Consider the following 21,301-nt stretch of genomic DNA (forward strand, 5'->3'; position numbering starts at 1 on the left):
CAGGGGGCCATCCTTGAGGAGCAGCCACGGAAGTGTACCTTTGTCCTGGCTCTGTGCCCTCCATGTTTATCCTTGAAAGGGGAATGCAGATGGGGCCGAGTCGGTTTGAAGAAGATGAAAGTATAGGAAACGCAAGCCGAACAATGCCAGTAGCTAGCTCCAGGGAGAGTAGGAAGCGACCGAGGAACGGCGCCCCAGATGGATGGTACTGGGCCCCCCTCCCCGAGTTACCGCTTCAAAGGGAGCCTCTATTCGGCAAGATGTGGAGACCTCAGTTTCCCCTCACGATCAGCGCAGACCTCGCGGGGCTTCCCGAGGTCCCCTTGTTCCATGATCCTCGTTATAGTCGCCCTTCGGCTCCCTCAGAAACACATCCAATTCCACCCCCCGGTGTGAGCGGCGCGGACACGGACTTGGCGATAGCAGGGGCAGCCATTTTGAGACCAGACGAGCACGGAAGGGACCATATCGAGAACGCTGGATGCCTAGATGCCGCCATTTTAAGAGAAGCCCTGTACGGCGCAACGCCGTGTGCGGGGGCCGCCATGTTGGCGCCGTCGCTGACAGTGGCCATCTTGGCTGAAGCCGGCACGGGCGCGGCCATCTTAGGCCCGAAATCTGCGCCTGTCGCGCTAACGAGCCCCGCCCCGCCCCGCCCCTCGACTCCTAAGTGTTCCTGCGCTGTGCGCCGGCCTCCCGAGGCCCCCGAGCCCGCCGGCCTCCCCTCGGCTGGGCTGCCATTGCCCCGGCCTTCACTGCTCGCGCGCGAGTGTGAATGCCCTTGGCAGCCTCCGAGCGTCGGCTGTAACTTAAGTCTTACCGTGGGGACGCTCTCGCGCCCGCCCGCCCGCCGGTCTTCGATGCTGGACCGTGTCCCACCTGCTTTGACCTGCCCCGGTCCCTGGGAATGGCCAAGCTATTGACTGGTGGTCCTTTCCCCCAAGAACGCTAATACGGGAGCTGTCCTCTGAGGCTCTGGAGGACTTTATTCTTCAAATGGCTTTTCCCTTCCAGTAGCTCCAGGTGAGACTGAGAGCAAGCACCCGGCCCACCCCTCTCCCCATTGTCTGAGCGGGTCACAGGGAGGCTGGCAGAGTGTGATGGCGCCCTTCCGTGGGTGGAGCAACGGGAGTGGGGTGGGGGACTGGGGTCAGCCGCCCGGGCCAAGGGGAGGGGTCGGCAGGTAGGTGAGGGAGGGCCTTGTGCTTCCGATACTCGGGTGTGGGCCAGGGTTGGAGGTGAGGTGCAGGGAGCTGGGCTCGTGGCAGTTACCGACCTAAGAAGGGCCCGGGAGAGGGGACGGTGAGGAGTGGTGAGGGGCAGCGGGGCGGCTCAGAGCAGGGCGCAGAAGAACTTCTTCTCCCGGAAGGGGTTCTCCGAGGTGGGGACAGGAGTGATGAGGGGGTCCTCACAGGCGTGGGCGTCACAGTAAGTCATCAGGTCCGCGGCCGCCTTGGACACCTGGGAAGCCGCCACGAGGGGGTGGTTAGCCAGAAGCTCTGGGCGGGGCGGCAGCCTCCCTCCCCATATGGGCCGTCTTTTGCCATCTGTAGGGCTGCTGGAGACGTCCTCTTCCCTCGTCCCACACAGTCCTCCCCTGGCCTCAGCAAGTTAAAGCAAAGAGAGCATCTCTCCTCCGGAGCTCGGGAACCTATAGCACAGCATGGCCTGGCCAACGAAGGGGTGCCAGGGTCCCACCCACCTTTATCCGGCATAAACTGGCTTCGATCTTAAGCTGTTCCACCATCTTGCGGGCTTGCCCAATACTCATAGTGCTGTTCACAGGGGTCTCTCCCTTCATCCTGGAGAGGAGTGGGAGAAAGGTCAAGGCAGTTTCAGCTGAAGGCTCTTCCTCCTCTCCCCTCCCCTCCCCCCACTAGCCTTTACAAGGCTGTACCCCAGTTCTCCCCCCCCCCATGGCCTGGTCCATCTCTGTCTCCCTCAGTGAAAAACTGGAGAGGATGCGAGGAGGTGCTCCCCAAATTCCCACATGACCTGGGCCACAGGTCACTAAGCATTACCCCAGTGTTTAGGGATTTTCAGCCCTTCCAGTCCTGTATGTTCCCAGCTCCGAAACCCTCAGCCAGAAAGAGCCCCACCCTGGTGAGGAGAGCACATCACTCCCATCTGCCCCCCTGAGCTCCGACGGGAGAAAAACAGGCTTCCTTCTCCGTACTCACCTGGAGCACAGGCGGCGGCAGCCCTGGGTGTAGAGTCTGGGGGAGGGGTGGGGGGCACAAAAACCTCGTGCCTCAGATGGGTGCCCCACCCTGCAAGGGGCTGCAGTTGGAAGTACCTGACGCAGAAGCCGTCAGTTAACACAGAGGCTACTGGGGAAGGCTGCGCCAGGGGGCTGCAGGGGGCTGCTCTCGGTCCCTGCAGCTCCAGCACTGCCCAGATGGCTGGTACCTGGAGGATGAAGGATGCTGGAAGGAGCTGCTCTGAGCCTGGAGCATACCAACTGCCTGGCCAGTGGGGGAGCCGGGCGGGCTGCTGCCTGCATCCCCTGCTCACACCCCCTCCATGCCCCTCCCCCACTGCAGACATCCTCAGGCTGGGTAGAGCCCTTCCCAGAGGAGCTGCGGAGATGGACTCCCCCCTCACATGGGGTGGGCTGGGCCGGTGACAGCTCCCGCAGTGGAGTCCGGACTGGCTGCCTGGGACCCTGCTCATTTGAAAATCTGACATCAGCTGGGCAGTCGCGCCCCCCCCCCCCATTCCTCCCCATACCCTGACACAGCACTTCGCACCTGAGTCTTCGTTTCTCTCCCAGGGACCCTGCATTCCCTGTATCCAGGAAAATGGGATGTGCTACAGGTGATCAGCACTTCATGTTCTAGTCACAAGTGACAGAGCCAGGGGCAGCAAAGCAGCGTCATCGAGACGCTGTCCGCAGAAATGGCAGACCCTCGAGGAGAGGTTGCGGGAAAAGCAGTGTGCGGAGACCAGGTCAGAGGATCGGACAAGGAAGAGGTAAGGGGCCTTGTGGAAGCTTTCTGGAAAGAGGCAGGCCTGGGGGAGGAGGGAGCGGTGCGGGCTGGGAGTACTGGTTTGAGGAATTTCGTGCATGTTGAGTACTGACCTCCCTCACCTACCGTGCTGTGCTGTGTGCTGGCCTTGCCCTCGAAAGGACTTTTATCTTGGGACCAGACAGATAAGGATTTGAAAATGCCAAGTGCCCAGGCCTAGCGCAGACAATGCGCTGTGGAGAGCGCGGCCAGTACAGGTCGGAGGAGGCAGATCACGCATCCTGAAAACGCGGGGCGCAGTGGCTAGCGGACTGCAAGCCCGCCTGCGCAACGCGCCAAGTGCACAGGCTCCTGCAGACTGGAACACTGGCCGCCTACAGGCCCCGGGAGCCGCAGGGGACAAAAGTCACTGCGGTCCGGATGCCCCTGGCGCCCAGCCTTGCCCCTCCCCCACCGCGGCTCTGGGGGTTCAGGGGTCTGTGGGGGAAGGTACCGGGAGATGGCGTCCTCCAGGAGAGGGGAGGCAGCTGAGGCAGAGCGTGCCTCCGGACTGGAAGGAGGTGCCATGCCTCGGGGCAGATACGGCGGGCACCTGGCTGCCGCAGGGGACAGAGGTGCGTGAGGGGCGGAGCCTCGCAGCCCCGGCCCGCCCCTCGGGCGAGGCCCCGCCTCCTCAGGCTACCAGGGCGGCGGGGGCGGGGCTTCTCGGGACCCGGAAATCCCGTCCCGCGGTTGCCTGGGCAGCGGGAGGCTGGTGAGTCCGCGCCGCGGCGGGCGGCCGGCTGGTTGCCATGGCGGCGCAGTGAGGCGGGGGCTCCCGGCGCCATCGCGGAGCCAGGGGCTGGGGGAGCGGCCGTTGGCGGAGGGACGCCCGCCCTGCCCAGCGTGGGGCTCGGCCGGCCCGCAGGCGGAGAGGAGGCGTTGACCGCTCGTAGGCTGCTGGCGAGCTTAGGGCCTCCTCTCCGTGCCACACCTGGCAGTGTGAGTTCAGTGTCATCGTGTGTGTAAAAGCTTTTGCAAAGAATTTAAGATGCTCGTTCTCCGTGGGTTCTGTTTTGCTAACGAATGTCAGAGTGATTTGTTGCAAGATCAGTGCCGAAGGAGTTGGGTGAAGGGAGCACAGCGGAGGTGGACAGAGGATAACTGGCGGAGAACTGGTTCCTTTGGAGAAGGGCCATGGGAAACACTGACTTTGCTTTGCTCTCTGTGGTTCGGCAAAGCCAGTCCAGTAAGCTTTTTTGTCCCCGCCTCCCTGGGGAAAGGAGCCATTCTTTCTCCTCTCTCATTCCAGGAGCCGCCAGCCGCCTCATCCCATGGCCAGGGTTGGCGTCCGTGTGGCAGAGCAGCCAAGAACTCAAGGCCTGAACCTGGAACCAGAGCCCCTGCTCTCCCCACCATGGTCCACGACCCTCCGGTGCCTGCCTTTCTGTGGGCCCAGGAGGTGGGCCATGTCCTGGCAGGCCGTGCCCGCAGGCTGCTGCTGCAGTTTGGGGTGCTCTTCTGCACCATGCTCCTCCTGCTCTGGGTGTCCGTCTTCCTTTACGGCTCCTTCTACTACTCCTACATGCCGACAGTCAGCCACCTCAGCCCCGTGCACTTCTACTACAGGTGAGGGCAGGCTTCTCGCAAAGTCCGGGAGAAGTGCTGCAGGGGCCCTCGGAGCTGTTCAGCCCAGTCCCCTCATTTTACCCAGGAGGAGCCTTGAGCCCAGTGTGCCAGAGGACTTCTCACGGCATGGCCCAGCGCTGGAGCAGGTGTGAACTGGTGGGGCTTTAGGGTCCTTGTTCTACCTGTGGTTACTGAGTTCTGATTTTAAAAACAAGAAAGAAAAAAAAAAGCAGTTCCACTTCTAGGCTGTCATACTGAGGACCAATTCTATCTGCACTGGATCCGAATTCTCTCCAGGCCACTAGAGACTTTTGAGACAACACAGCGCTCTGAGCATCTCAGAACTAGCCTGGCTTTGGGTAGAGAAGGTATGGGGAAAGCAGCAGTTTGCCTTTTCCTTTCCTGCCTCCCACACTCAGTAGTCTGTGGAACTGGAGCCAGTGTGCAAACACAAGGTGATGGGCTTTAAACTTCCCTGGCCCCTTGGCTCCTCTCCACCTCCCAGGCTCTCTCTCCTTTTAGCAATGGCTGTGGGATCAATCAGTGTGTACGAAAAGACCATTATTGTCAGTGGTCCACAGTGTCATTTTTTTCCCCCTGCCCTGAGTCCCTGGTCATGAACTATAATTTTTTTTTAAAAGATTTATTTTTTATTTATTTGAAAGAGAGAGAGAGAGAGAAAGAGGTCTTTCATCCTCTGGCTCACTTCCCAAATGGCCACAACAGCTGGGGGCTGGGTCAGGCTGAAGCTAGGAGCCCGGAGCTGCTTCCAGGTCTCCCACGTGGGTGCAGGGGCCCAAGGACTTTGGCCATCTTCCACTGCTTTCACAGGCGCATTAGCAGGGAGCTGGATCAGAAATGGAGCAGCCAGGTCTCAAACTAGCACCCATATGGGATGCTGGCATCACAGGTGGAGGCTTAACCTACTATGCCACAACACCAACCCTGCTGTAAGGTAGAGTTTCTTCAGCTTTTAGGAAACAGACTTTAGGAAAGCTATAGCCATGCCTGCTATAAAAATGTATATACACTATGCCCTGGCATGTGCTGCACATACATACTCATGCAATTTTTCCCACAGATTGAAGCATCTTTAAAGATATCTGTGGAGGGCTGGGTGTTTGGTACAGCAGTTTAGATGCTACTTAGGACACCATGTTGCATATCATAGTGATTGGGGTTGGAGTCCCACTCTACTGCTGATTCCAGTTTCCTGCTAATGCATATTCCAAGAGGCAAAAGGTAATGGCTCAAGTACTTGAGTCCCTGCCAGCCAAATGAGAGACCTGAATTGAGTTTTTGGCTCCTTTGTCCTGGTGCAACCCTGGCTGGTGTGGGCATTTGAGGAGGGAACCAATGGATGGAAAATGAAAACAAATAAAAATTTTTAGGGTCCAGGGTTGTGGTGTAGCAGGTTAAGCCTGTGCCTACAACACCGGCATCCCATAGGGTGGCAATTTGAGACCTGGCTGTTCCACTTCCTATCCAGCTCCCTACTGATGTGCCTGGGAAAGCAGCAGGAAATGGCCCAGGTGCTTGGGCCTCTGAATCTACATGGGAGACCTGGAAGAAGCTCCAGGCTCCTAGCTTCAGTCTGGCCCAGCCTCAGCTGTTGTGCCATTTGGAGACTAAACTAGCAGTTGGAAGCTATCTCTCTGTCTCTCTGTAACACTGCCTTTCAAATAAGTAAATATATAAATAAATCTTTAAAATTTTTTTAAAACAAACCATCTGGAGCATAATGGGTTAAGCTGCCATCTACAATGCTGGCATCCCATATACAGCTCCATCTAATGTGCCTGGGAAAGCAGCAGAAGATAACCCAAGTGCTTAGGCCTCTACACCTACGTGGGAGACCTGGATGAAGCTCCTGGCTCCTGGCTCCCAGCCCAGGCTGTTGCAGCCATTTGGGGAGTAAGCCAGCAGATGGAAGATGTCTCTTTTTTCTCTTATCTCTCTCTAACTCTGCCTTTCAAATAAATAAAATAAATCTTTAAAAAAAAAACAAAAACCAACCATGTGGCATAGCAAATAAAGCTGCTGCCTGGGTCGCCGACATCCCATATGGTGCTGGTTCCTGTCCCAGCTTCTCCACTTCTGATCCAGCTCCCTGCTAATAGCCTGGGAAAAGCAGCAGAAGGTGCCTAAGGGTTTGGGCCCCTGCCACCCATGTAGGAGACCCAGATGAAGTTCCTGGCATTGGCCTGGCCCAGCAGCCCTGGGAGTAAACCAACACATGGAAGATATCTTTCTGTGTAACTCTTACTTTCAAGTAAATTAAACAAATAACAACAGAAATATTTGGATCCTTTCAAAAGTGTTTTCTCAAACTAGGCCCCAGACCAGAACTAACTAACTTACTTACTTACTTACTTTCTTTCTCTCTCTCTCTCTCTCTTATTTATTTATTTATTTATTTGTTTATTTATTTATTTTATTTGAAAGAGTTACAGAGAGAGGTAGAAACAGAGATCTTCCATCCGCTGGATCACTGCCCAGATGGCCATAACAGCCAAGGCTGAGCCAGACTGAAGCCAGGAACTTCCTCTGGGTCTCCCACGTGGGTGCAGGGGCCCAAGCACTTCAGCCATCTTCCACTGCTTTCCCAGGCCATCGCAGAGAGCTGGATCAGAAGTGGAGCAGCCAGGATATGGGATACTGGTGCTGCTGGCCAGGCTGCAACCTGCAGTGCGACAGCGCCAGCCCCTGGACGCAAGCATCTTAAGCAGTGTCTTAACTGCTGCACCAAACATCTGCCCCTCAAGTGAGTCTTTAGAAACCCTAAAGTGTGGGGCCATCGTTGGTGCACTGGGTTAAGCTGCCACCTGCAATGCCACCATTCCACATAGCAGTGCTGGTTTGAGTCCCAGCTGCTCTGCTTCCAATCCAGTCTCTTGCTAATGCACCTAGGAAGGCAGCAGAAGATGGCCCAAGTACCTAGGCCACTGCTCCCCATGTGAGAGACTAGGGTAGAGCGCCTGGCTCCTGCCTTCAGCCTGGCGCAGTCCTGGCTTTCACAGCCATTTAGGGAGTGAACCAGCAGATCCTTCTCTCTCTCTCTTTCTTTCTCTCTCTCTTTCTTTTCTTTCTCTCTCTCTCTCTTTCTCTTATCTCTTTCTCTTTCTCTTATCTCTGACTCTCCTTCTCTGTGTCTTTCTGCCTTTCAAATAAGTGAATCTTTTGGGCCATCTCTGTGGTTCAGTGGGTTAACGCCCTGGCCTGAAGCGCCGGCATCCCATATGGGTGCTGGTTCTAGTCCTGGCTGCTCTACTTCTGATCCAGCTCTCTGCTATGGCCTAGGAAAGCAGTAGAAGATTTCTCAAGTGCTTGGGCCCCTGCACCCATGTGGGAGACCTGGAAGAAGCTCCTGGCTTCGGATCAGCACAGCTCCAGCTGTTGCGGCCAATTGGGAATTGGGGAGTGAATCGGTGGATAGAAGACTCTCTCTCTCTCTCTCTCTCTCTCTGCCTCTCCTCTCTCTGTGTAACTGACTTTCAAGTAAAATAAATAAATCTTTAAAAAAAAAAGATTCTCTTTAAAAAAAATTTTTTTTAAAGAGACACTAAAGTAGGAAACTAGATTCCCATCTAAGAATGTCTGCTGTAATGAAAGAAATTGATGGAGCAGTAAGAGAATTAAAAGTCCTCTTGGGCCTGCGCTGCGGCTCACTAGGGTAATCCTCCGCCTGCAGCGCCGGCACTCTGGGTTCTAGTCCCGGTTGGGGCCCCGTTTCTGTCCCGGTTGCCCCTCTTCCAGGCCAGCTCTCTGCTGTGGCCAGGGAGTGCAGTGGAGGATGGCCCAAGTGCTTGGGCCCTGCACCCCATGAGACCAGGAGGAATCACCTGGCTCCTGCCTTCCAATCGGCATAGCTCACCGGCCATAGTGGCCATTTAGGGGGTGAACCAATGGAAGGGAGACCTTTCTCTCTCTCTCTCTCTCTCTCTCTCTCTCTGTGTGTCTAACTCTGCCTGTCAAAAAAAAAAAAAAAAAAAAGTCATCTTGGTGTTTTGAGTCTCCTGGCTGCATGTTTTCCTCCATCTCTCTGTATCAGAGAGAAGCTGCCTGTTGTGAGAGAAGGGATCTGGGACAAGAGGGAGTCCTGGTGGGCCAGGAGGTGTGCAGACATTTGTAAGGCAGGCTCTGTAACTTACCAGAGGATCGTCCTCCATTCTTATTTAGGACCGACTGCGATTCCTCCTCCACCTCGCTCTGCTCCTTCCCTGTTGCCAATGTCTCACTGGCAAAGAGTGGACGTGATCGGGTGAGTAGGGGGGCTAGAGAAAGGACTCATTAGTGCTTTGATGACTCAAGTAGCAAGGCTTGAGAAAAATGTAGGGAATCGGGGTTGAGTAACAGTGTCTAAGAGGAAGGGAGGTTGAAAAGAAATGGAAATCTAAGCTGTATTGTACAGCAAATACTAATGTTCTAATTTCCAACAAAGCAGATGAGATGTGACCTCTTTGAGCTATTTTATTGGAATAGGATGGCATCCACCCAAGAGTTTTAAAAGCTTATATGTAACATTATGAAATGGTTGACAAATATGTGTGACCTGTCGTCACAAAGGGTACTGGGCCAGAGGACTTGCCAGAGGCCAGTATGACTCTGATAAACCTGGGAACCCTGAGAAATGCAAATGGAGACTCAGCTTCCTTACCCGGCAAGCTGGTGGTGGCTCTGATAGGTGTAGGATCTGTAAACATTCAGAAAGGACCTTGGATGTCAACACCAGTTCTGATGAGTAGAGCTTTTTGAGTTGTCAGTCACCAGTGTGATCAGACATAAGCAATGCTGAGATTTAAGAATTTAAAAATCATTGGAAAATTATTTTTCAAAAGTGATACTTGGGAGGAAAGTGACTTAGAAATATCACTCTGGTAGGAGGAGTATGAGCTATAGCAGCTGGGCTTCCCTGGGACCGTTATTCAGCCCGGCCTGCTCTAGTGCAAATAGCCTGGGAGATGGTGTGTCCTGGGACATGTTCCAGTGTGTCCACCACGTAGCCAGACACTATCAGGAAATCTCTGCTGGTCAGATGACTGGGGCCCAAGTTGGCATGGGTGACAGGGGGCCGTTCAGACTAGTGAAGTAGAATGTTAGGCACCTCACAGCAAAAGTAGCCAGTAGCCCAGCTACCAGGAAAGGAACTCAGAAGCTATTTCAGAAGGTACTGTGGAGACACTGATTGGGTGTGCTTCTCTGGTTAAAAAGCAGTGGTCAGTGGAGCATCCTGAGAGGAGACTAGAAAGCAAGCAAGCCACGGTGCACCTGCACCTGCAGCAGTATGTACAGCTGTGTGTCTGCCCTTGTGGAGATCATGTTGGTGATGCAGGCAGCCTAGAAGCATCACTGGTGTGAGCCTGCTAGATGAGGAAGAGGAAAAGCTGAAGGTGAGAAGAGATCTAGCCCAGTCGGGGGTAGAGGAGCCTGGACGTTCTGTTCATCGAAAGTGAACATTTTTATATGAATTTATGAAATAATGTGTCCACTGTATGGGAGAAGCCTTGTTAGAAGTAGAAGATGCAGGCCTGTGCTCTCAAGGAGCTCACCAGGTTGATTTAAAAAACAGCAACAAAAAACTATAAAGTGAGGGAGGCTGTTATGGTACAGCGGGTCAAGCCACCGCTTGCGATGCCAGCTTCTCATATGTGAATGTCTGTTCTAGTCCTGACTGCTCTACTTCCAGTCCAGCTTTGTGCTAATGCACCTGGGAAGGCAGCAGATGCTGGCCCAAGTACTTGGACCCCTGCCACCCATGTTGGAGACCAGGATGGCTTCAGCCTTGCCCAGACCCTGGCTGTTGTGGCCATTTAGAGAGTGAATCAACAGATGGAACATGTTCTGTCTCCCCTCCCCTCTCACTCTCTCACTGTGCCTTTCAAATAAGTAAGTATTTTTTAAAACTATGCATTGATTTGCATGCAGTAAAGTGTAAGATGCATACATTCCAGGAAAATTTGTGAATTAGATCAGTGTAGTCTGGAATATTCTGAGACTGTGGAGATGAGGCATGTCTTTGAAGAGAGGTGAATCGTGTGTAACAGTGACGTAGGAGGCGAGACTCCTCCCTTTAAACAGACCAGTGAGAATGAAGGCATGGGTTGGTCCACAAGGCTCTAGTATTAGACTCGGAGGATCACCTTGAGAGAGATGACATTTTTTAAACTTACCAGGTTTTTAAAACAATAACAGCTTTATTGAGATTTAATTCATGTTCACCACGTGGTATGTATAGTTCAAATGTTGAAACTGCCTCCATGACCATTGGCAGATTGTGGAGGTGACTCACTGTAGGTTAAGGTGGTATGTTTCAGCTTTATTTATTTATCTACTTATTTGAGAGGTAGAGTTACAGAGAGAGGGAGAGGCAGAGAGAAAGGTCTTCCATCTGCTGGTTCACTCCCCAAATGGCTGCAGCAGCCAAGGCTGGGCCAGGCCGGAGCCAGGAGCCAGGAGCTTCTTCTGGGACTTCCACACGGTGCAGAGGCCCAAGCACTTGGGCCACCTTCCTCTTCTTTCCCAGGCCAGAAGCAGAGAGCTGGAGTGGTAGAGGGGTAGCCGAGACACGAACCAGCACCCATATGGGATGCCAGCGCCACAGGCAGAGGCTTAGGCCACTGTGCCACAGCACCACAGGCCCAACCCCCAGCTTTATTTTTTCAACCCATTCCCTCTGGTTAAAAGCTTTCCCCACTCCTGTGATTCTAATATACCATCCAGAGGGAGTCATTCTGTTAGCTAAGAGTCATTCAGTGAGAAGACGAAAAGAATCCTGGGAGTGGTCAGGGAAAATTAGGGCGTGTATGGTGGCAAATCTTTAACTTTTGAGGCTGATCCCAGTGAAGACTCTTCCCACCGTGAGTTTCAGGGTTCTACCAACAGAACCAAGATGAGGGACCCAGAATGATATAAAGATGATCTGGAACCAGGACGATTATGCGAGAGCTGGCTAGGGAGACTGTGAGTGCTGCTTGCTCTTGCTTAATTAATAATATAAGTGAGGGCAGGCTGGGCCCAGGGGGACGGCCTCACTGGCACACAGTGAGTAACATCTGAGTAACAGATGTCCCAGTTGGCAACGTGCGGTTCACTTTTGGAAAAGAAATGCTACACAGCCTTTCTGAGAACAGTGCAGCAAGTCTGAGAGCCAAAGGGATCCACAGGCCATGGAAGTGGGGGGATCCAGCCACCAGAAGGGGGCAGCACATTCCTGCCATGGCACATGGAGAGGGCTGTTAGGCTAACCAAGGGGCACGGCACAGCATGTTGAGGAAGTGGAAGGGAGGTGGAAAAAGGAAAGGCCAATTTTTTGTATTTTTTTTTAAATGCTGGTGGCTACACTGGACAGGTGCTGATGTATGGACAGCCGTATCGTGTCACCTTAGAGCTTGAGCTGCCAGAGTCGCCCGTGAATCAAGATTTGGGCATGTTCCTGGTCACCGTATCATGCTACACGAGGGGTGGCCGAGTCATCTCCACTTCCTCGCGCTCCGTAAGTGTTCACAGCTTGTCTGAGAAGGTGTGGCAGATGACAGCAGAGCAGAAAATCTGGGTAGGGCTTCTGGAGGAAACCTCCTTGGCTCTGAGGTCACAGCCAACGTCAGGATAAGGGAAGAAGAATGAGCTCACCAACCGGAAACATTTGCCACCACCCCTGGCGCCTGATGAGCACAGCTGACTTTGGGGTCAGCTGTGAAGAGCAGGGCTGCTCCTGGAAGGCAGAGGCAGGCTGGCGCGAGGCAGACCTGAGTTTGTGTCCACAAAGGCACGCTGGCCTGCAGGACAGCGGACCTCGTTAGTACCAGGTACTGCAAAATGGATGTGCTGGTTACTGCCTCACAGCAAGCCTAGTGTGGATTCAGTGAGGAAATGTAAAGTTCTCATCAGCACATAGTTCAGTCAGGGTCTCCATTCATATACTGTCCACCACACCATGAAAGAAATCCCTGACTGTGCATGGGCGGGGGGAGAGATTCAGACGGTACCCTAGGACTTCAGTACCATCCTTGGTTGTAGAACTGCTTGGGAGGAGAGAAAGATCAGAGTTGGGCTCACCCTAGGAAGGTTTCTTGGCAGTGGGGCCTTTGTTGTATTAGAATGGAGAAGCGTGATTGGGTAGTGGGGGAGAGGTTGTGCAGTTGAAATGGTTGGGTGAGGACTTGGGGGACAGGAAGTGAAAGGGAAGGAACAGGGGGCTTGAGAAGGAAGCAGCCTCCATAGATGTCTGGGGGTGGGGGAGAGGTGGTGAGGCCACGGGAATGTGGGGCCGCAGTCCCAGCCTCGCCTCTGGCCCCCCAGGTGATGCTGCATTATCGCTCGGACCTGCTGCAGATGCTGGACACGCTGGTCTTCTCCAGCCTCCTGCTGTTCGGCTTCGCTGAGCAGAAGCAGCTGCTGGAGGTGGAGCTGTATGCCGACTATAGAGAGAACTCGGTGAGTGGAGCAAACGGTAACGGAGCCAGCCCTCCTCTCAGCGCAGAATTACCGCGGGGAACCTCTGGTCTCAGTCGAGGGATGACAGTGGAGAGGCTGTGAGCAGGCCTCAGACTGGGCTGGGGCAAGTGACAGCAGGGATCCTGGCCTGACACGGCCCTCTCCCTACCCCGCTGCAGTACGTGCCAACCACCGGCGTGGTTATCGAGATCCACAGCAAGCGCATCCAGATGTATGGCGCCTACCTCCGCATCCACGCCCACTTCACTGGGCTCAGGTGAGGAGCTGCTGGAGTGGACCTCGGCAACCCTCCTGGGGGCTGTCCTTGAGTGCAGGCGGTCCCAAGCAGACGTGGCAGCTTCACAGAGCAGCGGTGCTTGTGTGCTTTTGTGTACGCCAGAGGCTCTCAGTCCTGACTATGTGTCAGCATATCAGCTGCCCGGGGAGCTTTTAAAAAATACAGAGTCATCAGTGCAGCCAGGATTTGTTAGACCAGCAGGCGCCCTGGCCAGGAACCCCTGTCCTGAACCATTGGCTCAGCAAGAGCTGAGGGAGCTCTTGAGAGACAGCCACGGTCGAGGCCATCGCTTGTGGTCCTGCCGGTGGTGTTGTGCCTTTATTAGAGCGGCAGCAGCATCTGGCAGCTGTGTCGGGGAGGTGAGGCAGAGGGCCCTCTAGCCAAGCTCACTTGAATTGCCCTGAAGCTGTCTGGGAAATGAGAAGGCGGTGCTCTCCAGCATCTGCTGCTCCCTCACTCTGCCGTCTTCCTGCCTCAGGTACTTGCTGTACAACTTCCCGATGACCTGCGCCTTTGTGGGCGTCGCCAGCAACTTCACCTTCCTCAGCGTCATCGTGCTCTTCAGCTACATGCAGTGGGTGTGGGGGGGCGTCTGGCCCCGGCACCGCCTCTCTCTGCAGGTCGCAGGGGTGTGGGAGCAGGCTGGTGGCTAGGGCTTGAGGGCTCAGAACAGCGTGGCCTCCTTGCTCAGTAGGCTGTCCTCTACAGGTTAATATCCAAAAAAGGGACAATTCCCGAAAGGAAGTCCAGCGAAGGATCTCCACCCATCAGCCAGGTAAAGGTGTTGGGAGGGGCAGGTGGGACTGGCTGGGCGAGAGGGTGCCTGCCTTGTCTAATGAGACTTAAAGCACCCGCATATGGATGGAGGGTCAAAGGAAAAGCTGACCCCGCTGCCTGGCCCAGCCCCTAATCCCAGCCTACCCTGTATCCACTTGGTAGGCGCAGGGCCTGAAGGCCAGGAGGAGTCAACCCCGCAGTCAGATGTGACAGAGGACGGCGAGAGCCCTGAAGATCCCTCAGGGACAGGTGAGGAGCAGCAGCAGTGGCCCCTGCCCCCTGGGGACTCCCCAGCGTCACCCTCGCCCCGGGATCTGACCCCGCCTTCCTCTTCTGGCTGCAGAAGGCCAGCTGTCCGAGGAAGAGAAAGCAGAGCGGCGGCCCCTAAATGGAGAGGAGGAGCTAGAGCCCGAGGCCAGTGATGGTGAGGGCGCCCACCGTGGGACCCGGGTGGCGTGGGGTTCGGGGAGGCACCCGGTTAAATCTCCTGGGGGATTTTGTTCTTCTCTTTGCTGGCCCAGGTTCAGGCTCCTGGGAAGATGCAGCTCTGCTGACCGAGGCCAACCTGCCTGCCCCTGCCCCTGCCTCTGCCCTGGCTCCGGAGACCCTGGGCAGCTCCGAAGCCTCTGTGGGTGCTCTGCGACAGCGCCCCACCTGCTCCAGTTCCTGAAGAGAAGAGGGCAGATTCCTCACATTCCAGCACTTTCCCACCTGAGCGCTCACCCCTGTTTTTCCCTTAATAAACTATTTTGTGCCAGCTGCTTCCCTGAGTCTTTCGAAATGGATTCCAGGCCATTTGTTCACCCTGTGTTCCCCAGGCATCTCCCTCCAGACCTGGACTATTTTAACCACAGCTGTTTCCATTCATAAGCCTAGGAAATCCAAGGAGAGGAAACCTACTCTGACCCCAGCAGGCTTTCCCACTCCATCCATGTGACTCCCTCAGGGGAGGGGACCGTGCAGGGCGGGTCTGCAGAGCAGGAATACATCACTCTGGCCTCTGCACCCCTCCCTCTCTCTGTCCATTGGGAGGCAGAAGACAGGAAATGACTGCCAGGGATGTGGTATGATTTTTACTGAAACAGCAGCGTTGTGTGGCTCTGGCCGCATGCTGTCCACAGCTGTTTTCCTCTCCTGCGGGCCAGGTGGCCGCCTCTCCTCTCCCCTTGTCTGCTCTGCCGTGTTCTCCTCCCAGCCCTTCACATGACTCCAGCTTTTGGATTCCCTGCTCCTGGCTGCTGTCCACATTCCACTCGTCTTTCAGAACCCAGGCGTCCTGGCCTCCAGTTCAAACCGCTGCGTGTGCTTCCCCCACCCCGGCCCCATGACTCAGGCCTTCTGAAGGGACCAGCCCTCTTCTTGGCACTTGCAGGGGAGAGAGAGAGGGGTGGGGGCTAGTTGGTGACATCATAATTGAAGGGTTTAAAAGCTTTAGCCAAAACGGAGTTGAAGACCCAGCCTGACAGCGAGCCCTTGATCCTGGTGACCCTTCGACATCCCACAGACGTCCACTGGCAGATTGCAGCTGCGTCAAGGCGAATGCACTGGTGAGGGGCTGCTGTCCACTGGGCAGGGAGGACAGGCGGGGCTGGGACTCTGCACAGGATTTGCACGGGTAACAGGTGGGGAGTGAGGATTCCAGGAGCCTCGCTTACCCCCTCCTTGCTCTGCTTCCTTTCCGGGTTTCACATCTGTCGCCGACTGGTATTTGTTGTACTTAGATCGTTTCTCTGGGTGGCAGCTGGGAATTATTCCACCTTTCTTCCCTGGGCTGAGTAAATCATTTTCTCTTCTCCTCCAGCACTTTGTTTATTCATTAACTGTTTGCAGCGTTTCACACGTTGTTGACCACCAGACTGCGGCGCTCCTGGGTCACACCGTATTGTATTCTGTTTTGTCCAAACCCAGGCACACAGGCTGGATTCAGATGTCAGTTGACAAATGAGTGTGTCTGCCTTGTTCCCACCTCTTTCCTTGTCCTCTTTGTCCCTCGTCCTATTTCTCTGTCAGTTGAGATTTTGCAGGCATGGACCTGGAAGGCACGTGCTGAGAAATCCTTACCTATTCCCCCCTTCCTTTCCAGACGCCATGCTGGGCTCGCCCTGCTTTCTGTGGCTTCTCATCATGACCTTCCTGGTTCCCAGAGCTCAGTTCTTGGCCTCTCAAGACTCTGAAGAGGAGGGAGACGATCAGCCGTCTTTGCCACCCTCACGGGCTGTCTACTGCGACTATGACCGCTGCCGCCACCTGCAGGTGCCTTGCCAGGAGCTGCAGAAGGCCGAGCCGGTGCCCTGTCTGTGCCCTGGGCTCTCCAGCCCCGACCAGCAGCCCGAGCAGCCGCGCCTGGGAGAAGTGCACGTTGTGGCTGAGGAGGGCCGTGCCCTGGTCCACTGGTGTGCCCCATCCTCCCCGGTCCTCCAGTACTGGCTGCTGCTTTGGGAAGGCAGCGGGGATCCGTGGAGGGGACCCAGCCTCAACGCCACGGTCCGCAGAGCAGAACTGGAAGGACTGAAGCCCGGGGCCACTTACACTGTTTGTGTGGTGGCATCTAACAAGGCCGGGGAGAGCCTCATACCCCGGGAAGGCGGGGAGGAGTCTGAACAAGTGGCCGTCCCTGCCTTCGGGCCCTGCGGCCGGATCACCGTGCCACCTAGACCTGCTACCCTGGTCCACGTGGCCCTGGGGGTGGGCACGGCCCTGGCCCTGCTGAGCTGTTTCGCACTGGTCTGGCATTTCTGCTTGCGTGACCGTTGGGGCTGCCCGCGCCGGGCGGCCCGAGCCTCAGGGGCTCTGTGAGTGAGGGGTCAGCGGATGGCTCCACACAGCCCAGAGCTTCCTGGAACACCGACCGCACCCTGGAGGAGTCGTGGCTCCACGCCCGGGCGCCTGGGATACATCTGTCTCAGTTCTCTGGGCCGGGATCTTGTTTAGGTCCTGGCTTGTGACTCTGCAGCTGGCGCGAGTTAGGAAGGAGTAGAAGAGAATCTGCAGATTTTTTCTTAAAGGATCAGATAATGAGTGCTCTTCAGGGGCGAGTGTTTGGCCCTGAGTTATTAAGACTCAGGACACTGGCGTCCCATATCCCAAGCACCTGGTTCTGGCTATGCCCTGCTTACCATCCAGCTTCCTGCCACTGCACCTGGGAGGCAGCAGGTGATGGCACCAGTGCTGGGGAGACTGGGATGTAGTTCCAGGCTCCTGACTTTGGCCTGGCCCAGTCCTGGCTGTTGCCGGTGTTTGGTGAGCAAACTAATAGAAGGTTCTCTGTCCTCCTCTTTCTTTGTTGCTCTGGCTTTCAAGCAGATGAAAATAAGCATTTAAAATATTCATTTTAAAAATGTGAAAACTTTTTTTTTTTTTTTTTTTTTTGACAGGCAGAGTGGACAGTGAGAGAGAGAGACAGAGAGAAAGGTCTTCCTTTGCCTTGCCGTTGGTTCACCCTCCAATGGCCGCCGCGGCCGGCGCGCTGCGGCCGGCGCACCGCGCTGATCCGATGGCAGGAGCCAGGAGCCAGGTGTTTTTCCTGGTCTCCCATGGGGTGCAGGGCCCAAGCACCTGGGCCATCCTCCACTGCACGCCCTGGCCACAGCAGAGGGCTGGCCTGGAAGAGGGGCAACCGGGACAGAATCTGGCGCCCCGACCGGGACTAGAACCCGGTGTGCCGGCGCCGCTAGGCGGAGGATTAGCCTAGTGAGCCGCGGCGCCGGCCGTGAAAACTATTCTAAGCTCATGGACCTTACACATAAGACACAGTCCTGTAGCGAGAAGGACCCTGCCATCACCCTGCGACGGGCCCTGCCACTCTGTGTGGCTTCAGTGGAATTTTGAGAATAAGCTGCTGCGTCTCAAAAGAAGATGTATATGAGTTTGGGGCCAGCACCAGAAACAATCCCCTTCTTCCATTATCTTTTATTTGAGCACTGATCAGAGGCCATGGGTCTCTGAGAAGGGCAGAAAAAATGGCTCACGTGGGGTGGAGAAGAGAGGGGAAGCCCACGATACTCTCTAGCACAGGTCAGCTGTGTTCCTGTGCTTAAAACAAAAAGTGAGGGCCAGCGTTGTGCAGCAGTGAGCAAAGCCTCTGCCTGCAACACCTGCACCCCATACGGTTGCTGGTTCAAGTCCCAGCTGCTCTGCTTCCAAACCAGCTCCCTGCTAATGCACCTGGGAAAGTGGCCCCTGCCCAACCCACTTGGGAGATGCAGAAGAATCCCCTGGATCCTGGCTTCAGCCAGTGGACCAGCCTCAGCTGTTGCGGCCTTTTAGGGAGTGAACCAACAGATGGAAAAATCTCTGTCTTTTCCTCTCTCTCTGTTGCTCTGCCTTTCAAATACATAAATTTTTTTTTAAAAACTGTAACATTAAAGAATTTCTCTCCCCCATTTGTATGTAATGTATATCTACTAGTAACAACATTAAAAGAAATTTAGAAGGAAGATATTTTCAGCTTTCATGATTTCTTTCAGTTCCTTGTGTACACCCTTGCTTTTCAGAGAAGCATACATACTTATAAATTTTTTGTTAATGCAAGTGGATGTAGGGGGGCCAGCACTGTGGCGTAATGGGTAAAGCCACTCCCTGCAGTGTCGGCAATCCATATGGGCGCCGGTTCGAGTCCTGGCTGCTTCACTTCCAATCCAGCACTCTGCTATGGCCTAGGAAAGCAGTAGATGGCCCAAGTCCGTGGGCTCCTGCACCCATGTAGGAGACCCAGAAGAAGCTCCTGGCTCCTGGCTTCAGATTGGTGCAGCTCCGGCCGTTGCAGCCAATTGGGGAGTGGAACCAACCAGCGGATGGAAGACCTCTCTCTCTCTCTATAACTGACTTTCAAATAAATCTTTAAAAAAAAAAAAAAAAGTGGATGTAGGGACTGGGGATGTGGCACACCTGTGACACAAGCATCTCATACGAGTGCTGGTTCTTGTCCTGGCTGCTCCACTTCCAAACCAGCTCCCTGCTAATGCACCTGGGGAAGCAGTGGAAGGTGGCCTGACTGCTCGGGCCCCTGCTCCCACGTGGAAGACCTGGAAGGAGCTCCAGACTCCTGGCTTCAGCCTGGCCCAGCCTTGGCTGTTGCAGCCATTTTGGGAGTGAACCAGTGGATGGAAGATTTCTCTAACTCTGCCTCTCAAGTGAATAAAGTAAATCTGTAATAAATGAATTAAATGGACGTAGATTGTTGCTACACTATATAACCCTCACGCAGATTTCAAGCAATGCTGAAGAGCAGGAAGTGAAAGTTCCTCCTCCTCAAGAGGAGACTGCCCTGAGCAGGGCAGATCTTAGGGAAGACAAGCACCTGCTGCACTCGTGGTCCCCTTAGCCACAATGTTCCGTTTTGGTGACTCAGCCTCCTCAGCCAAGTTCAAGGCTGGGGAGCTTTCTGTGGGTGGATGCTCCTTAACTGTTTGCTGGGACATTTATCTCCAGGTTTCCCACAGACATCCCTGTTTGTGTGTCCTGACATCTTTGTGTATTTCTGTAGGAGACTTACAGGCAGTGGATCAAAGAAGCAGTACTATAAAAGTCATGTTTGCTATTGCCCGATGACAATGAAACTGAAAATTCCTATCTCCTAACGACATCATAGCTGTTATAATGTCCTAGTGCAACACCTTACTAATTCACATGCCTGTGTTGATGCTGGTGTAAGCTAACTTACTGTGTTGCCAGCCATATAAAGTAAAGCCCCTGTAGTTATGGATACTACAAAATACTAGATAATAAAATACTATGTTAGTGGTTTCTATACTTACTGTTCTTTTAGTCATTATTTTAGAATATACTCCTACTTGGAAAAAAAAGTTTACTATTAAACTCTTGTGGCCATGAGTATCTCAGTTATTTCTTCCAAGTTCTTGCCCACACAGAAATAAGAGTTCAAAGTAATACTGTGGGAGACCAGGATGGAGTCCCTGGCTTCCACCTGGTCCAGCCCTGGCTCTTGTGGACATGGGAAGCGAGCTAGCAGATGGAAGATCTCTATGTCATTCAAGTAAATAAATAATTAGTATTAATAATAAAAACAAGTTTGTGGAAAATGGACTTAAGAGACAAGCTTAGTTAGGATGTCTGCCTCCTGTTTAAGAGTGGATTTGGGCTGGCGCCGCGGCTCACTAAGCTAATCCTCCGCCTTGCGGCGCCAGCACACCGGGTTCTAGTCCCGGTTGGGGCGCCGGATTCTGTCCCGGTTGCCCCTCTTCCAGGCCAGCTCTCTGCTGTGGCCAGGGAGTGCAGTGGAGGATGGCCCAAGTGCTTGGGCCCTGCACCCCAAGGGAGACCAGGAGAAGCACCTGGCTCCTGCCTTCGGATCAGTGTGGTACGCCGGCCAGCTGGCCATGGCGGGCATTGGAAGGTGAACCAATGGCAAAGGAAGACCTTTCTCTCTGTCTCTCACTGTCCACTCTACCTGTTAAAAAAAAAAAAAAAAGAGTGGGTTTGATATCCCTTTCTGACTCCTGACTTCAGCTTCCTACTAATATAGACCCTGGAAGACAGCGCTGTTGGCCCAAGTAATTGGGCCCCTGCCAGCCACCTGGGCAATCTAGATTGGGTTTGCAGTTCCAAGTTTCAGCCTTGGCCCAATCCTGGCACCTGGGGAGTGAACAAGCACATGGGTGCTCTCTGTCTCTCCCTCCCTTTGCCTATCACATAAGTAAATAAATAACTTCTTATCTTAGCTATTTTAAAGATTTATTTATTTTATTTGAAAGAATTACAGAAGGGGAAAGACAGAGATCTTCTATCCGCTAATTCACTTCCCAGATGGCTGCAATGGCCAGGGCTGGGCCAGCCCAAATCTAGGAGCCAGGATCCAGGATCCAAAAGCCTTATCTGGGCGTCCCATGTGGGTGGCAGGGGCCCAAGCACTTGGGTTGTCTTCTGCCGCTTTTCTCAGGGCATTAGCAGGGAGCTGCATAGGAAGTGAGTCAGCCAGGACATGAACCAATGCCCATATGGGATGCTGGCATGGCAGGCAGTGGTTTAACTTGCTACACCCCAATGCAAGCCCCAAGTTACAAGTGTGCTTCTTGTATTGTAGTCCATATTGTAACAGACAATCTTTGGCTGTCCCACCTGCTGCTGCCTTGCAAGTATATGGCAACAGTCACCCTAAGAAGGGACTGCTACAATAGTTATAGCCTGCAAATTAAAGTTCACAATCAGACAGTAGACAACTCCCATCTGCACTGCTGGTCTGCTGCTTCCTTACAAG

At 54.2% G+C, this 21,301-nt stretch overlaps 3 protein-coding genes across 12 annotated transcripts; 2 read left to right on the forward strand and 1 right to left on the reverse strand.

The window, feature by feature from the left end:
- The first annotated feature begins 661 nt into the window (after positions 1 to 661).
- BSCL2 (BSCL2 lipid droplet biogenesis associated, seipin) lies at positions 662 to 14,847 on the forward strand. 9 transcript variants are annotated; one of them, XM_070069502.2, is made up of 13 exons: positions 662 to 1,023; positions 2,774 to 2,973; positions 4,261 to 4,577; positions 4,663 to 4,723; positions 8,757 to 8,838; positions 11,926 to 12,069; positions 12,876 to 13,010; positions 13,190 to 13,287; positions 13,787 to 13,928; positions 14,017 to 14,083; positions 14,248 to 14,334; positions 14,429 to 14,509; positions 14,607 to 14,847. In XM_070069502.2, the coding sequence occupies exons 3-13, from the start codon at positions 4,283 to 4,285 to the stop codon at positions 14,753 to 14,755; spliced, it is 1,341 nt and encodes a 446-aa protein (XP_069925603.2). In that variant the 5' UTR covers positions 662 to 1,023; positions 2,774 to 2,973; positions 4,261 to 4,282; the 3' UTR covers positions 14,756 to 14,847. The 9 variants fall into 9 exon arrangements, with proteins under 9 accessions (XP_069925603.2, XP_051689023.3, XP_089182413.1 ...); XM_051833063.3 differs by lacking the exon at positions 4,663 to 4,723; XM_089326264.1 differs by lacking the exons at positions 662 to 1,023; positions 2,774 to 2,973 and adding an exon at positions 3,693 to 3,950.
- GNG3 (G protein subunit gamma 3) lies at positions 967 to 2,322 on the reverse strand. Of its 2 annotated transcripts, none has more exons than XM_002721000.6 (3): positions 2,181 to 2,322; positions 1,703 to 1,802; positions 967 to 1,461 (listed from the first exon to the last, which is right to left on the reverse strand). In XM_002721000.6, exons 2-3 carry the CDS (start codon positions 1,799 to 1,801, stop codon positions 1,333 to 1,335), a joined length of 228 nt encoding a protein of 75 aa, XP_002721046.1. In that variant the 5' UTR covers position 1,802; positions 2,181 to 2,322; the 3' UTR covers positions 967 to 1,332. The 2 variants fall into 2 exon arrangements, with proteins under 2 accessions (XP_002721046.1, XP_069925678.1); XM_070069577.2 differs by lacking the exon at positions 2,181 to 2,322 and adding an exon at positions 2,022 to 2,054.
- A 645-nt stretch (positions 14,848 to 15,492) lies between the features above and the next one.
- LRRN4CL (LRRN4 C-terminal like) lies at positions 15,493 to 18,525 on the forward strand. Its single transcript, XM_002721001.6, has 2 exons — positions 15,493 to 15,632; positions 16,169 to 18,525. Exon 2 carries the CDS (start codon positions 16,174 to 16,176, stop codon positions 16,879 to 16,881), a length of 708 nt encoding a protein of 235 aa, XP_002721047.1. The 5' UTR covers positions 15,493 to 15,632; positions 16,169 to 16,173; the 3' UTR covers positions 16,882 to 18,525.
- The last annotated feature ends 2,776 nt before the right edge of the window (positions 18,526 to 21,301 follow it).

Source organism: Oryctolagus cuniculus, chromosome 1 (genome assembly GCF_051225735.1).
Source record: "Oryctolagus cuniculus isolate XC-2025 breed Fujian yellow rabbit chromosome 1, ASM5122573v1, whole genome shotgun sequence".
Lineage (NCBI taxonomy): Eukaryota > Metazoa > Chordata > Mammalia > Lagomorpha > Leporidae > Oryctolagus > Oryctolagus cuniculus.

Bases quoted from the DNA above. Each gene is read 5' to 3' on its own strand.
- GNG3 (XM_002721000.6), bottom strand. From the start codon at position 1,801: ATGAAGGGAGAGACCCCTGTGAACAGCACTATGAGTATTGGGCAAGCC. The intron at 1,462-1,702 runs GTGGGTGGGACC...GCGGCTTCCCAG, and splicing joins CCAGTTTATGCCGGATAAAG to GTGTCCAAGGCGGCCGCGGA.
- BSCL2 (XM_051833063.3), top strand. From the start codon at position 2,899: ATGGCAGACCCTCGAGGAGAGGTTGCGGGAAAAGCAGTGTGCGGAGAC. The intron at 12,070-12,875 runs GTAAGTGTTCAC...CTGGCCCCCCAG, and splicing joins TCTCCACTTCCTCGCGCTCC to GTGATGCTGCATTATCGCTC. The intron at 13,929-14,016 runs GTCGCAGGGGTG...TGTCCTCTACAG, and splicing joins GGCACCGCCTCTCTCTGCAG to GTTAATATCCAAAAAAGGGA.
- LRRN4CL (XM_002721001.6), top strand. From the start codon at position 16,174: ATGCTGGGCTCGCCCTGCTTTCTGTGGCTTCTCATCATGACCTTCCTG.